The sequence below is a fragment of the Musa acuminata genome, chromosome BXJ2-10 (assembly GCF_036884655.1).
Source record: "Musa acuminata AAA Group cultivar baxijiao chromosome BXJ2-10, Cavendish_Baxijiao_AAA, whole genome shotgun sequence".
Classification (NCBI taxonomy): Eukaryota; Viridiplantae; Streptophyta; class Magnoliopsida; order Zingiberales; family Musaceae; genus Musa; species Musa acuminata.
The window spans coordinates 17,902,987-17,915,659 of record NC_088347.1 but is presented as its reverse complement, the minus strand read 5'-3'; the positions used below and the strand labels follow the sequence as shown (position 1 = coordinate 17,915,659).

Genomic DNA, 12,673 nt, shown 5'->3' with positions numbered 1-12,673 from the left:
CAACGCATCGTCTTTTGCGGCCTATTGCCCAATCAGCCAGTTGACCTCCGTAACTCCGATATTCTTAGTGCAATATTCGCTCTTCTTGGCTCGATGCCCAAATTCATAGCCCGAAACCTTCTACCGATACATCGACCGATCCTCTTGCCCGACGTCCAATCTTTTGACATGTTTGCTCTGGCCCAACATGATTCTTCTTACTTCAATTGTCTCTCCTTGATCGAAGCTTCCTGGGTTGCTCAAAATGCATATCAAATCATAAACACAATCAATTGGTTTCATCATCAAAATCTGAGGTTCAATAATCTCTCCATTTTTTATGATGACAACCAGATGATAGAGTTTAAACAAACTCCCGAAGTTTAACCAAACTCTCCCTATCAATATGCCATATTGATAGAACTCTTGGATTCAAAAATCCAAGCAATACATTATCACAAAAAGGAGAAGTGAAACTTTCAAGTGTTTAGACATACAAGATTAAATCATTGCATTATAAATATAATATTCAGTTTTATCATCATGCAAGCTAGCAAAAATTTGAGTTTTGCAAATTTGTAAATTTTGCTATATGTGCAGGTTTAGCATGTTTTGTTTCTTGAGATAGGCAAGATAGCACTATTGCTTCTCTTGAGATCGCAAGCTAGCAAGTCTTAGTGATGTTCAAGATAGCAAGTTCTACATTATGCAAGCTAGCAAATTTATATCATTTTAGAGTATGCAAGCTAGCAATTTTACACGTATGAAAGTTAGCAAAATTTTACATTTTTTAATATGTGCAAAATAGACTATTTTTGCATCTTCTTGAAATGTGTAACTTAGCAAACATTGCTTCTCTTGAGATTTGCCAGATAGCACTTCTTGCTTCTCTTTTGAGATGAGCAAGCTAGCAAGTTTGCCTCTATTCATGATGTGCACGCTATCAATTCTTTCTTCCCCTTAATCATTAGCAAAAAGAGAGGAATAATAATATAATAATGTAATTCATTTCCCTTTACTACAATCTTCAAATCATGACAAGGATAAATAACATAGATGAAAAATCAAGTCATGAATGTCAAAACAATTTTTCATCATGAATATTTCATCATCGCATGCATCACTATCATAAGTTGAAGTATTGCATGTATAATACCAAATCATTATTCATAATTGCATCAATACTCCAAGCATTATTTCAATCATCAAAAAATGAAGGATCAAGTTTAAATTTCGAGAAATCAAGATCATGATCCAAAAAATGTATAAGAAGAATTTATGCATTTGGGAGATCTAACATATCTAAGTTTATCATTCAAGCTAGCAAAATTGGTTCTCTTGGGATGCTAGCTATTTTCTTTCCCCCTTTTGTCATTATAAACAAGAAGGGAAGAACATAATGGTGTAAATATTCAAGTCATTACAAAAATACAAAGGTGTCATATGAAAATTATGACATGAAAGATATTAATATCAAATCATGAATGCCACAAGACATGATTTATTTCAATAAATCTCTTCTTTTTATAAATAGAAAGCATGATAGGAAACAATCTTGATTCAAAAAGAAAGCTCAAGTTATAATTCCAATAATTCACAAGAAAAATCATGATTTATTTGACAAAAAGATTTTTAATTCATGCCTTTGAATAAATATTTTTAAACCAACATCACTTCAACTCATCATGCATTATTTCAAAATGTAAAATCATCAAACATGATACAAACATTTGTTTTCAAAACCTTCATCATTACTCCCATGCATGATACTAAAGCATAAATGATACCAAACATTAAATCAACATCTTTAAGCATTTATCACTTTATGATTGTTGGTACCAAACATTCATCATTTATTTTTTCCTCTTTAGTAAATGACAAGAAAAGGAGAAGAAAAGATCTCAATTCATAGAAAGATCTCAAGTTATAAATATCGAGAAATCAAGACAAAACTCATTCAAATTCAAATCATCAAATCAAAATCATTTTCAAAAGATTCATAAAAAGGACATAGATAGATTCATTAATCTCTCATTTTTAGAAAAATGGTAAGAAGAAACATAGGAGTTTAAAATAAGATCTTGATTCATAGAGAAATCTCATGTATCAAATATTGAGAAATCAAGATAATGATTCATAAAAAAATATCACAAGTTATAATCAAGAGAAAAATCATCATTTATTAACAAAGTCACTTTTAAGAGATTCATAAAAATGATACAAATAGATTCATCAAAATCAATAAGATAGAGAAAATTAATTTTTTTAAAAAATATTTTCTTCGCTTTAGATGTTTTAATTTAAGTGATTGATTTCATAAAAGCATGCTCAAGTTTTTGGTATGAAAACTATAAATCATGGTTTAAGATCGAAAGAGTAAATCTCATCATTGAAATCATCAAGATCAAATCATCATTTCTTCAAATCATCATGCTTATTTAAATATAAAATCATCAAGCATGATACTTACATTATTTCATATAAGCATGCGTTTGTCATTTATGCCAAATCAAGACATGCATCTTTTTTAAAATCGAAAAAGTCACTTTCATTATGGTAAAAATTGATAATCAATAAATCACAAAAATCATCATGCATAATTTCAAAAGATAAACTCATTAAGCATGATATCGAATAATTACCTCAAATCAAACATGTGTTCATTAATCATTGAGCTTCTTCAATCAAAATTGAGAAACATTATGATTAATCTTGTTAAGTGTATAAGCATTAGATTTATATCTAACATTTTTTTGCATTGTTAAAACGTCAAACATGATTTCATAAGGCATTTTTAATCAAAATCATTTGTTTATTTATAATAAAATATATAATTTTTATTATCATTTTTATAATTACTAGCATGATCCTAATTTTTTTAATAATTATTATATTATTAAACATATAATTTTTAAGAAAAATAATTAAACTAAATTAAAAATAACTCATGAAAAGAATCATGTAATTTTGAAATAAACTAAGGAGATTTTTATTATCTCATCGTCAAAAGCCGTTAAGGCGTAGTTTGCAACCTCACCTTTATTGATTTTCGCCTCGTCTTCGGATGAGCTCGATTCATCCCAAAGTTGTTCCCTATTCTTGCGTTCATAGCAAGTAGTTACGTTCTTTTTATTTTTTAATTTTTGTTTCATGAACTTTTTAAATTTCATAGTGAGAAGTTCAAGTTCACCATCACTTGAGCTTATGCTTGAGTGGTCTTCAATTGTTCTAAGTTCGAAATCCTTCTTGTTCTTTGGAAGGTTGTCCTCAAGTTCATTTTGTGCCATATTGGTCATTTCATAGGTCATTAAAGACTCAATTAGTTCTTCGATTGGAAGCTTGTTTAAGTCTTTTGTCTTTGACAGTTACTTTTGAATCCCAATTTTTATGAAGAGAAAGTAAAATTTTGTTTACAAGTTCAAAATTCGAAAAACTTTTACCAAGTACTTTTAAACCATTGACAATATCCGTAAAATGGGTGTACATGTCTCCAATGGTTTCGCTTGGTTTCATATGAAACAATTTGAAGTTATACATTAAAAGATTAATCTTTGAAACTTTTACTCTACTAGTGCTTTCGTGTGTGGTTTTAAGAATGTGCCAAATATCAAAAGCCGTTTCGCATATAGAAATTTGATTGAATTCGTTTTTGTCTAAGATACAAATTAGAGCGTTCATAGCTCTAGCATTTAAAGAAAAAATCTTTTTCTCCAAATCATTCCATTCGTTCATTAGTTTAGAATATTTTTGAAAGTCATTTTCAACAATACTCCATAAATTTAAATCCAAAGAAAGCATGAAAACTCTCATTCAAGTTTTTCAATAGGTGTAGTTCGTCTCATTGAACATGGGAGGACGAATGAGAGAGTGACCCTCTTGAAAGCCGAAAAGAGCCATTTCTCTTTGGGTGTTAAACCAAATGAGAAAAACATGGCTCTGATACCAACTGTTTAGAATGAGTCGACACTAAGAGGGTGAGTTAATGCAGCAATAAAATCACATCGGTTCTGAAAATTCTTCTGTACGTTGAAAACAGATCCCGAAAATATGCTTAACTTGAAAGCGTATTCGTAAACGTATTGAAAGTAGTAAGCAAGTAAAGTGGTTTGCAGTTAAAGTAAATTGCTCAAAAGAAACGCAAACCAGATTTTTATAGTGGTTTGGTCGTCATGACCTACATCCACTCTATCGATTCCTCTTTCGTCGAGGCCACCAGCATCTATTATCGGTCTTCCTTTAATAGGCGAAGACCAACCATCTCTCTTTCTCCTTTTACTGGGTTTAGGAGATAACCCTTACACCCCCACTTACTCCTCTCTCAAACTATTCTAACACTTAGAACTTTGAGAGGAGTTCACACACAATTAAAATAGAGTTTTCTTTCCTTTTGTTTCTTCTTAGTTGTGTATTTTAACCAGAGATAAGAGGGATATTTATAAGCCCCAATGGCTTCAAAATTGGAGCAAAAAAGTGTCACATCCCTAGATTTCGGGGTACTGACAGTACCACCACCGTTACTAGGCGATACTACCGCCGTTAGTCTGATATTGGGCGGTACCACCGCTAGCAGCATTCATTGTCGGTAGTACCACTGCCTAGTCTAGGCGGTACCACCACCCAAACAACCCGGGACACTGTCTCCCTAGGTGGTGCCACCGTCGGTTGGGCTTTCAGGTATTGAATGGGCTGTTCAATCCGGCCCAATTCAGCCCTGTTAAGGGCCAATTGGCTCCTAATTAAGTTAGTGGAATTACCTCCCAATCCTAACTCAAATTATGTGATAGCTACAAAATTTAAGACATTTTCTAAGCTAAACAAGTTCGTAAGTCTAGGTTTCTTCCAGCGAGCTTCCGGTGATCTTCCGATGATCTCTCGGCAATGTTCCGGTGGATTCCCAATAAGCTCCTGGACTTCACGACGATCTTCTTGACGAGTTCTGATGAGCTTCTTTGGCAAGCTCCAGGACTTCTCGGTCAATTTCGGTAGAACTTCCGATGAACGTCCGGACTTCCGACGAACTCTTGAACTCTCAACAAAATCACGTTCTTGACTCTGGGACTTTATTTTGCTTTATGCCTTGCTATCGTAGTTAATCCTGTACACATAAAAACCAACTTCGATCTAGACAATTATTAGAAAGCTTGAATCATGTTGTCCGGCATATCATTGGTTCAACGATGCTTCGTCAGATTCTTTAGCACATCGTCCTCTCTTACGACCTATTACCCAATCGGCCAATTGACCTCTGTAACTCCGATATCCTTGGTGTAATATCCGCTCTTCTTGGCCTAATGCTTGAATTCACGACCCGAAGCCTTCTGCCGATACGTCGACCGATCCTCCAGCCCGACGTCCAATCTTCTAACATATTTGCTCTGGCCCAACATGATTCTTCCTACTTTAATTATCTCTCTTTGATCGAAGCTTCTTGCGTTGCTCAAAATGCATATCAAATCATAAACACTATCAATTAGTTTAATCATCAAAATCCGAGATTCAACATTGCGAATGCTTGAAATATGATTGATGTCGTCAAATACATCGTAAATACTTGAAAAATATCAAAATGTATCGCATATGCATCGTATGTATCATAGATACTTGAAATGTATCATGAATGCTTGAAATGCATCGTAATGTGGCATGAATACTTGAAAATGTTTCATTCTTAAAATCATGCTTGATTTTGTATTAAAATGATAAATGTCTATCAATCCGATGAGGTATCAAACTTATCATGCTTAATTTCCTACTTTCAATTGGTATCATACCTTGGATTGATGAATTGTCATATTTTATCAAACTTGAAATTTGAATCTTGCTAAATTTCATATTTGAAATTTATATCATACTTGAAAATGATCATTCGATATTGGACTTGAAAATGGATGTCATACCTTGACATTATTTTTATTGTGATAAATACGTGGTATCGTATTTTGATATGATAAATCATGATTAGTATCATGATGTGCATATCAATAAGTTTAAATACATATAACTTATCGATTTGGATTTGAAAATGATCATTCGATATTGGACTTAAAATGGATTTCATACCTTAACATCATTTTTATTGTGATAAATATGTGGTATCGTATTTTGAGATAGTAAATCATGATTAGAATCATGATGTGCTTGCCAATAAGTTTAAATACATATAACTTATTGATTTGATGATTGAATTCAAAGACCTTGAATTCAAGAGTGTCTTTTCTCAAGTATGGCATATAGATAGGGGGTGTTAAGGTTAACTCTATCATCAATTGATTATCATCATCTAAAAGGGGGAGATTGTTGAATCTCGGATTTTGATAATGAAATCAATTGATAAATTATTTGATCCAATCTATATGTTGAGAAAAGTGTGCATGATTAACTATGATAGCGATCAAAGTATAAAGTAAAACGAAGTGACAGAGTCAAGATCGAGAATTCGTTGGGAGTTCGAGAGTTCGTCAGAAGTCTGGAGGTTCGTCGGAAGTGCCATCAAAATTGGTCGAGAAGTCAAGGAACTTACCAAAGAAGCTCATCGGAATTCGCCAAAAAGATCATCATAAAGTCTAAGAGTTTGCTGAGAGTTCGTTGGAAGATTGTCGAGAGATCGTCGGAAGTCCGCCGAAAGATCGCCGGAAGAAACATAGACTTACCAGACTTGTTTTGTTTAGTATATGCCTTAAAAATTGATGTTAGCACATCATTAGGGTTAAGATTGGGAGGTAATCCCACTAACTTAGTTAGGAGCCAATTGGTCTAAAATAGGGCTAAGTTGGGCTAGATGGAAGGCCTACTCGGCCACGTGGAGCCTTGCCAAGCAGTGGCACCGCCTAAGGTGGCCGGTGGAATCGCTTGAAGCTCAACCTCCTAGGAGATCTGAGCGATAGTACTGTTAGCCATAAATGTGTTAGGATCGGAACGGCACTAAGAGGGGGGGGGGGTTGAATTAGTGCAGCGGATTAAAACTTATAAGTTCGAAACCGAATTCGTAAATACGAGAAGATTTCATTTTGATAGTAGCTTGAGTAAAGTAAAAATCGAAAACTTACTGCTGTGTAGATAACGATTGCAGAAAGGTAAGTACTCACACATTCAATGAGCACGCCAATTTAAAGTGGTTCGGTCAAATGACCTACATCCACTTGCGAAGCCTTCTTCAATGAGGCTCCCTACTTCCACTAGCAAATCTCTTTGAAGGGGAAGGACAAATACCCCTCTTACAACCTTTTACAAGTAGTTCACACTCTTACAAATTTTTCGAAGAGAAGAAGGAGGTGAACACTCAAGCAATTGCAAACAAGACTTGCTAAAGACTTTTCTAAGACTTTTATCTCAATCTATTGCTTTCACAAAAGTTGTAATCTCAGCTGAGAATTGAGGGGTATTTATACGCCCCAAGAGGATTCAAATTTGGGCTCCAAATTTTGAATTCTCTTGGGTTTTCGAGGCTGGTGGTGCTACCGCCTGTCAGTGGCGGTGCCACCGCTTGTCAGTGTCTGACATTGATAGTGTGCCGGCGGTGCGACCGCCCAGTCCACTAGTGTCACCGCCCGACCTCTCGGGCTTTGGGCGGTGGCATCGCCCAACCTTACGGTCACTGGTTGGGCTTCAAGTTCGGCCCAAACCGAGTCACATTCGGGCCCAATTGGCTCCTAACCAGGATATAGGATTATTCCTTAATCCTAACCCTAATTACATGCAAACTATGTAACTGAAAACATAGTCCTAAGTAATTTTTAAATGGCAAGCGTCGAGTCTTGTTCCAGCGATCTTCTGGCGGACTTCCGATGCACCTTCGGATTTCTTCCGACGGACTCCCAACAGGCTCCCGATCTTGTGGCGAGTTCAGTGAGTAGCCGAGCCTTCTCGGTGATCTCCACGAACCTCCGACAATCTCTTTGGCGGACTTTCGAAAACTCCGACACGTCCCCGATTTCTTCTCGGTTGGCTCCGACAGTATCTCCGACGAATCTTCGGACTCTCAAACACCCATCGAACTTGACTCTGGTTTCCTTGCTTTATGTTTTTAGGCTATCGTAGTTAATCCTATACACCTAACTCAATAATATGGATTAGATCAATTAATCCATCAATTGATTTCATCATCAAAATATGAGATTCAACAAAAGGTTGTCAAGTAATGGTACCGTTAGAGCCCAGTCTCCGAGGCTTTGTTAGGCGGTAGTACCGCTAGACTAGGCAGTGGTACCACATAATGTTAGTCTGTTAGTGATGGTATCGCCCAATAATGGTGATGGTACCACTAGTACCATGAAAACTAGAGATGTGACACTTTTTGACTCCAATTCTAAAGCCAATTAAGGGCTATAAATACCTTTTACTTCTCAGCTAGTAAAGCATGGAGAAATGATAAGAATTGAATTGATGATAAGAATTGAATTGAAACTATAGTGAAATAGCTTGCAAAAGTTGAGAGTTTACCTCCATCAATTTTAAGTGTGAAAGTTTGTAAAAGAAGAGTAAGCCACTTGTGAAAGTTATGTAAACGGGTGATTGATCTTTGCCTTTCAAGAAAGATCAATAGTGGAAACTAATGACCTCATTGAAGGAGGTGTCGACAATGGATATAGATCGGATGACCGAACCACTATAAAATTGACATGTACTTTACTTTTGTTACATTCTAGTTTACTTTATTGCAAACCATCTAATCTCCTTCTCTCTACTCACTTACAAACTTATTCGAGTCAAACGTCTTTTCAAAACGATTTACATCAAACTAAGAGTTTCATCACTTTTTTAAAATTATTTAAATTTATCATTTTTATTCACGGCACTAATTCATCCTCTCTTATCTCTCTTAGTGCCGTTGTTGATTCTAACATAACTCATTTTCGATAATAATCTCCCCCACTTATAAGCATATAAGATTTAGTCCCATGATAATTTTATGTTATAACGTGTCTTCAAACTCTATATTACATGAGCCCTCTTTTTATGTTCTCATTTAGCAGATGATTTGAGTCCAAGATAATAACTTATTAATTTTATTAAACCTAAAATACTAGCCTAAAATACTTAAGAGTAAGTTAATTATAATACATCTATCAAAATTTTATAAGTCAATCTGACTTGTACCTCATTTTTGATGGGATGTTTGTTATCCCATCAGATGAGGGCACGATAATTCGTATCAAAATATAAAGTATTAGGTAAAATGAGAGAGTAAGTCTACTAATTGATGACATCGTAGGATATGAAATCACCAGTAGATTAAACCTTACATACACTATTCTAACTTCTGATTTTGGTTATATTATCTCAAGTCTTTAATAAGGAGAGATTATGATATTATAGTTTAAGCCTATATCAAATATCAACGATAAGTTAAATTAACTTATAATAATCATAACTATTAATTTGAATTTAAATATTTTAGGTCAATGATTCATACTCGACGTGACAATTTATATCATATTTTTTTCGATCGTCAAAGTTTAAAGTGAGTTGTACAAACCATATGATATTAGCACTCGGTCATATTTTCCCTGTAAGGTTAAATTTTGATGTGTAACCTTTATAATAAATATTCCACTCATAAATAAACTATATTACACTTAATTCTAGAGTAAAAAATAACTCAATTCATCTTCGTCTTGATCGTGAAATTATAACATAGTTCATAACACCATAAAGTTTACCCATATTATTTTTATATATGAGATAAATAGTAATTTTATTAATTATAATTTTCCAAAATTCTAATTTTAATTTTTTAAATAAAATAAATAATAAAATCGAGATTCGTGTCCAAAATCTTGAATTATATTGTCAAAATATTTACCAACTAAGTTAACTAATATTTTTGATATAATATCATAATTAATTATCTATTATATTATATTTTTTATATAAAAAATAATTATTAATATCTTTGGGTTTTCTTGACCTATCAACCTTGCATTACCTGTTATTGAGGTGATACGAGTCGTTTATTCGTCATGAGATTAGTGCAAAAGGTTCATAGATTGCCTTGTGATGTCGACACGAATCAATCCTTGTCCCCCACCCCATTCTTCTGCACGCGAGGTTCACCTCTTCCTTGGAAGCACCAGCAATCCTTTGCGTCTCTTGAAAGCACGATGTTGTTCTTCTTTGGGAGAGATTGAGATTGAGATTGAGATTGAGATTGAGAGAGAGAGAGAGAGAGAGAGGGGACGAAGTTGACAGCCGGCTTTTGCAGATCTTAATCTACTTGGGTCTTCGCGCATGCCTTCCTCCCGCAAGATTCTCGTGCCCCAAGGCGCGTCTCTTCGCTGTGTCCGGCAGCCAAATCCATCCGCCTCCCTTCCGCAAGATTCTCGTACCGTAACGCGTGTCTCTTCGTTGTCTCCGGCAGCCACTTGTCCATTGCAGCAGAATGATGCTGCTGTCGTAGCTTCTCCATCACTGGATTCTAAGATCCCATCCACCATATCCGACGCCGATCGAGCCGAAGTCACTGTATCGCACTCCCATAAAGGCTGCTCATCGAGTGCGTCATTCGGATTTCTAGTAGTAATCAATCACGATTGGTGAGTGGACTGCGGTCAACGTGGAACCAAAGAAAAAGGTGGTGCTTTTGGGGTCACTTCCTTTCGCCAATGGCGACTCTGTTGTGGGCAGTGGCAGACGTCTCTATCCGCCATTGTGCGCTCGGCGCTATCCGACCCCATCGGCATCGGCATCACATCATTCGATGCCCTTGCGGATGTCTCGTTAAGGCATCGCGTGGTTCTCTCTGGTGATGTGGTCATCTCTAGTTCTTTGTTCGTGCAGGGAGTTGTTTTGGGAAGATGATGAGCTCCAACGAAGACAACGGAGGAGGATGGCTTATGGATTACGGGCTCCTGGACGACTTCCCGGCCGCCGACTACATCTGGTCTCCTCAGTTCCTTCACGATCCCGCTGCCTCGAGGTTATGCGAATGTTGTTCTGCAAGGGATAACATGACGACCCATTCACCGCTCAATCCTTGAACGCTTTATGTTTGTTGCAATGCTTCTGACAACTGCTAAAGATCCATGATGTTACTTACTTGTGATCATATATGTACAGCGCGATCCTTGGGCTTGAGGTCGAGGTTCTGCAGGACGAGGAGGATGCTCCCCTGGAGAAACGGTAGGTATTGAGTTCATTCAACATGTCCTGTCCATGATCAAGGTGGATTAAGAACGCTCCTTACTGTGCATGTTTCTTTTCCCTATTTGTACAACCAATTATATTTCCATTGGAAAAGACATCAAGAACATACAAGTGTTCTTTCCCGTTTCGCAGAGCACGAGTGGAATCATCTGCTGCACCACGAACCAAGGCTTGCCGTGAGAAATTGCGGAGAGACAGACTCAACGACAGGTATAACGATCGGTGTACTACCTGTGTTTACCTGACTGCTGATGGATGATGTTGCTATGAACGTTGGTCAGGTTCAGAGAATTGTGCTGTGTGTTGGATCCCGGGAAGCCTCCCAAGGCAGACAAGCTTGCCGTTCTAAGAGACGCCACTCATCTGCTAATCCAATTGCGTGTTGAAGCAAAGAAGCTGAAGGAGTCGAACGAGGCACTGCAAGATGCGATAAAGAATCTAAAGGTAAAGCTTTCCTCCCATCTTACTCTGTTGTCTTGTTGCTGTTATCAGAAAGGTTGGGATTGGATTGCAGGCGGAGAAATCGGAACTGAGGGATGAGAAGACGAGGCTGAGGTGTGAGAAGGAGCAGATGGAGCAAATGCTTAGAGGCATCAGCTTCACAGGTCAATCTGCTGCGGTGCCTGCAACGAACGACAAAAGCTTTGCGTATATGCCAATTTGCATGTGGCAATGGGTACCTCCGGCAGCTTTGGACACTTCTCAGGATCATGTGCTACGCCCTCCTGTGGCGTAGTGCTCTAAGAGTTCTACGAGTTGATTGCTCGGAACTCGGAAGGAATCGAGCATGTAATCCCATTCAAAGTCTGGGATCACTTGATGTTGTAGTGGGGATTAAAGATGTCGAACGATTGCCGAAATAGAGTACTAGCATAAAAATAAAACACCAGCTTCTACATCTGTGCATGAAACTTGTTTTGTGTGTTATCTCTAATGTTATGCGGCTGCAGGATCTCACAACTGTATGCATGAAATCAAGTAGCTGCTGAATGGACACGTAGAAATTGATTACTGAAGACTACCAAATCGATGTTTCAGCTAAAGAACAAAAGAACATAGCACTGACAAGGTCAGAATAATGAGTCATACTCATGCGATCAGAATCCAAAAGCAATTAAGTTATGTGATGAAGACAGAATGGTTTACGACGAAAAACCATGCCCAAAATAAAATCCAAGTATACAAAAAAATAAATACTTCTAGAGGCATCCACATTTCCAAGTGTACAACTATCGATTAGAAATCAGATCAAACAATTCATATCAACTTGCTGGGCAAGAAATGAATGACAATTGATGTATCAAGAGAGACAATATGGCTCAACCAAGATTTATAGAAAATCTGAAATCCGCATATTCACATAATCAGTACCTGGAAAATCTTTTTGAAGAGCAATGAGGGAGGTAAATAAGGGAGCAAAATAGTTACATCCTTTCTACTCTACTCAAGCAATTTCCAAAAGAACAATATTTCAAGGTAGTATCCCGATCAAATGATTATGAAGTAGAAAGAGTAGATCCCAAAGTCTAGTACAACCCAGAAAAGAGCTGCT

At 36.6% G+C, this 12,673-nt stretch overlaps 1 protein-coding gene across 2 annotated transcripts; it reads left to right on the top strand.

Annotated features, from left to right (window-relative positions):
• Positions 1–10,026: 10,026 nt before the first annotated feature.
• LOC135582003 (transcription factor ILR3-like) lies at positions 10,027–12,019 on the top strand. Of its 2 annotated transcripts, XM_065127851.1 has the most exons (6): positions 10,027–10,511; positions 10,756–10,894; positions 11,035–11,097; positions 11,254–11,331; positions 11,403–11,565; positions 11,636–12,019. In XM_065127851.1, exons 2-6 carry the CDS (start codon positions 10,773–10,775, stop codon positions 11,855–11,857), a joined length of 648 nt encoding a protein of 215 aa, XP_064983923.1. In that variant the 5' UTR covers positions 10,027–10,511; positions 10,756–10,772; the 3' UTR covers positions 11,858–12,019. The 2 variants fall into 2 exon arrangements, with proteins under 2 accessions (XP_064983923.1, XP_064983922.1); XM_065127850.1 differs by having other exon boundaries at positions 10,028–10,894.
• Positions 12,020–12,673: the final 654 nt, after the last annotated feature.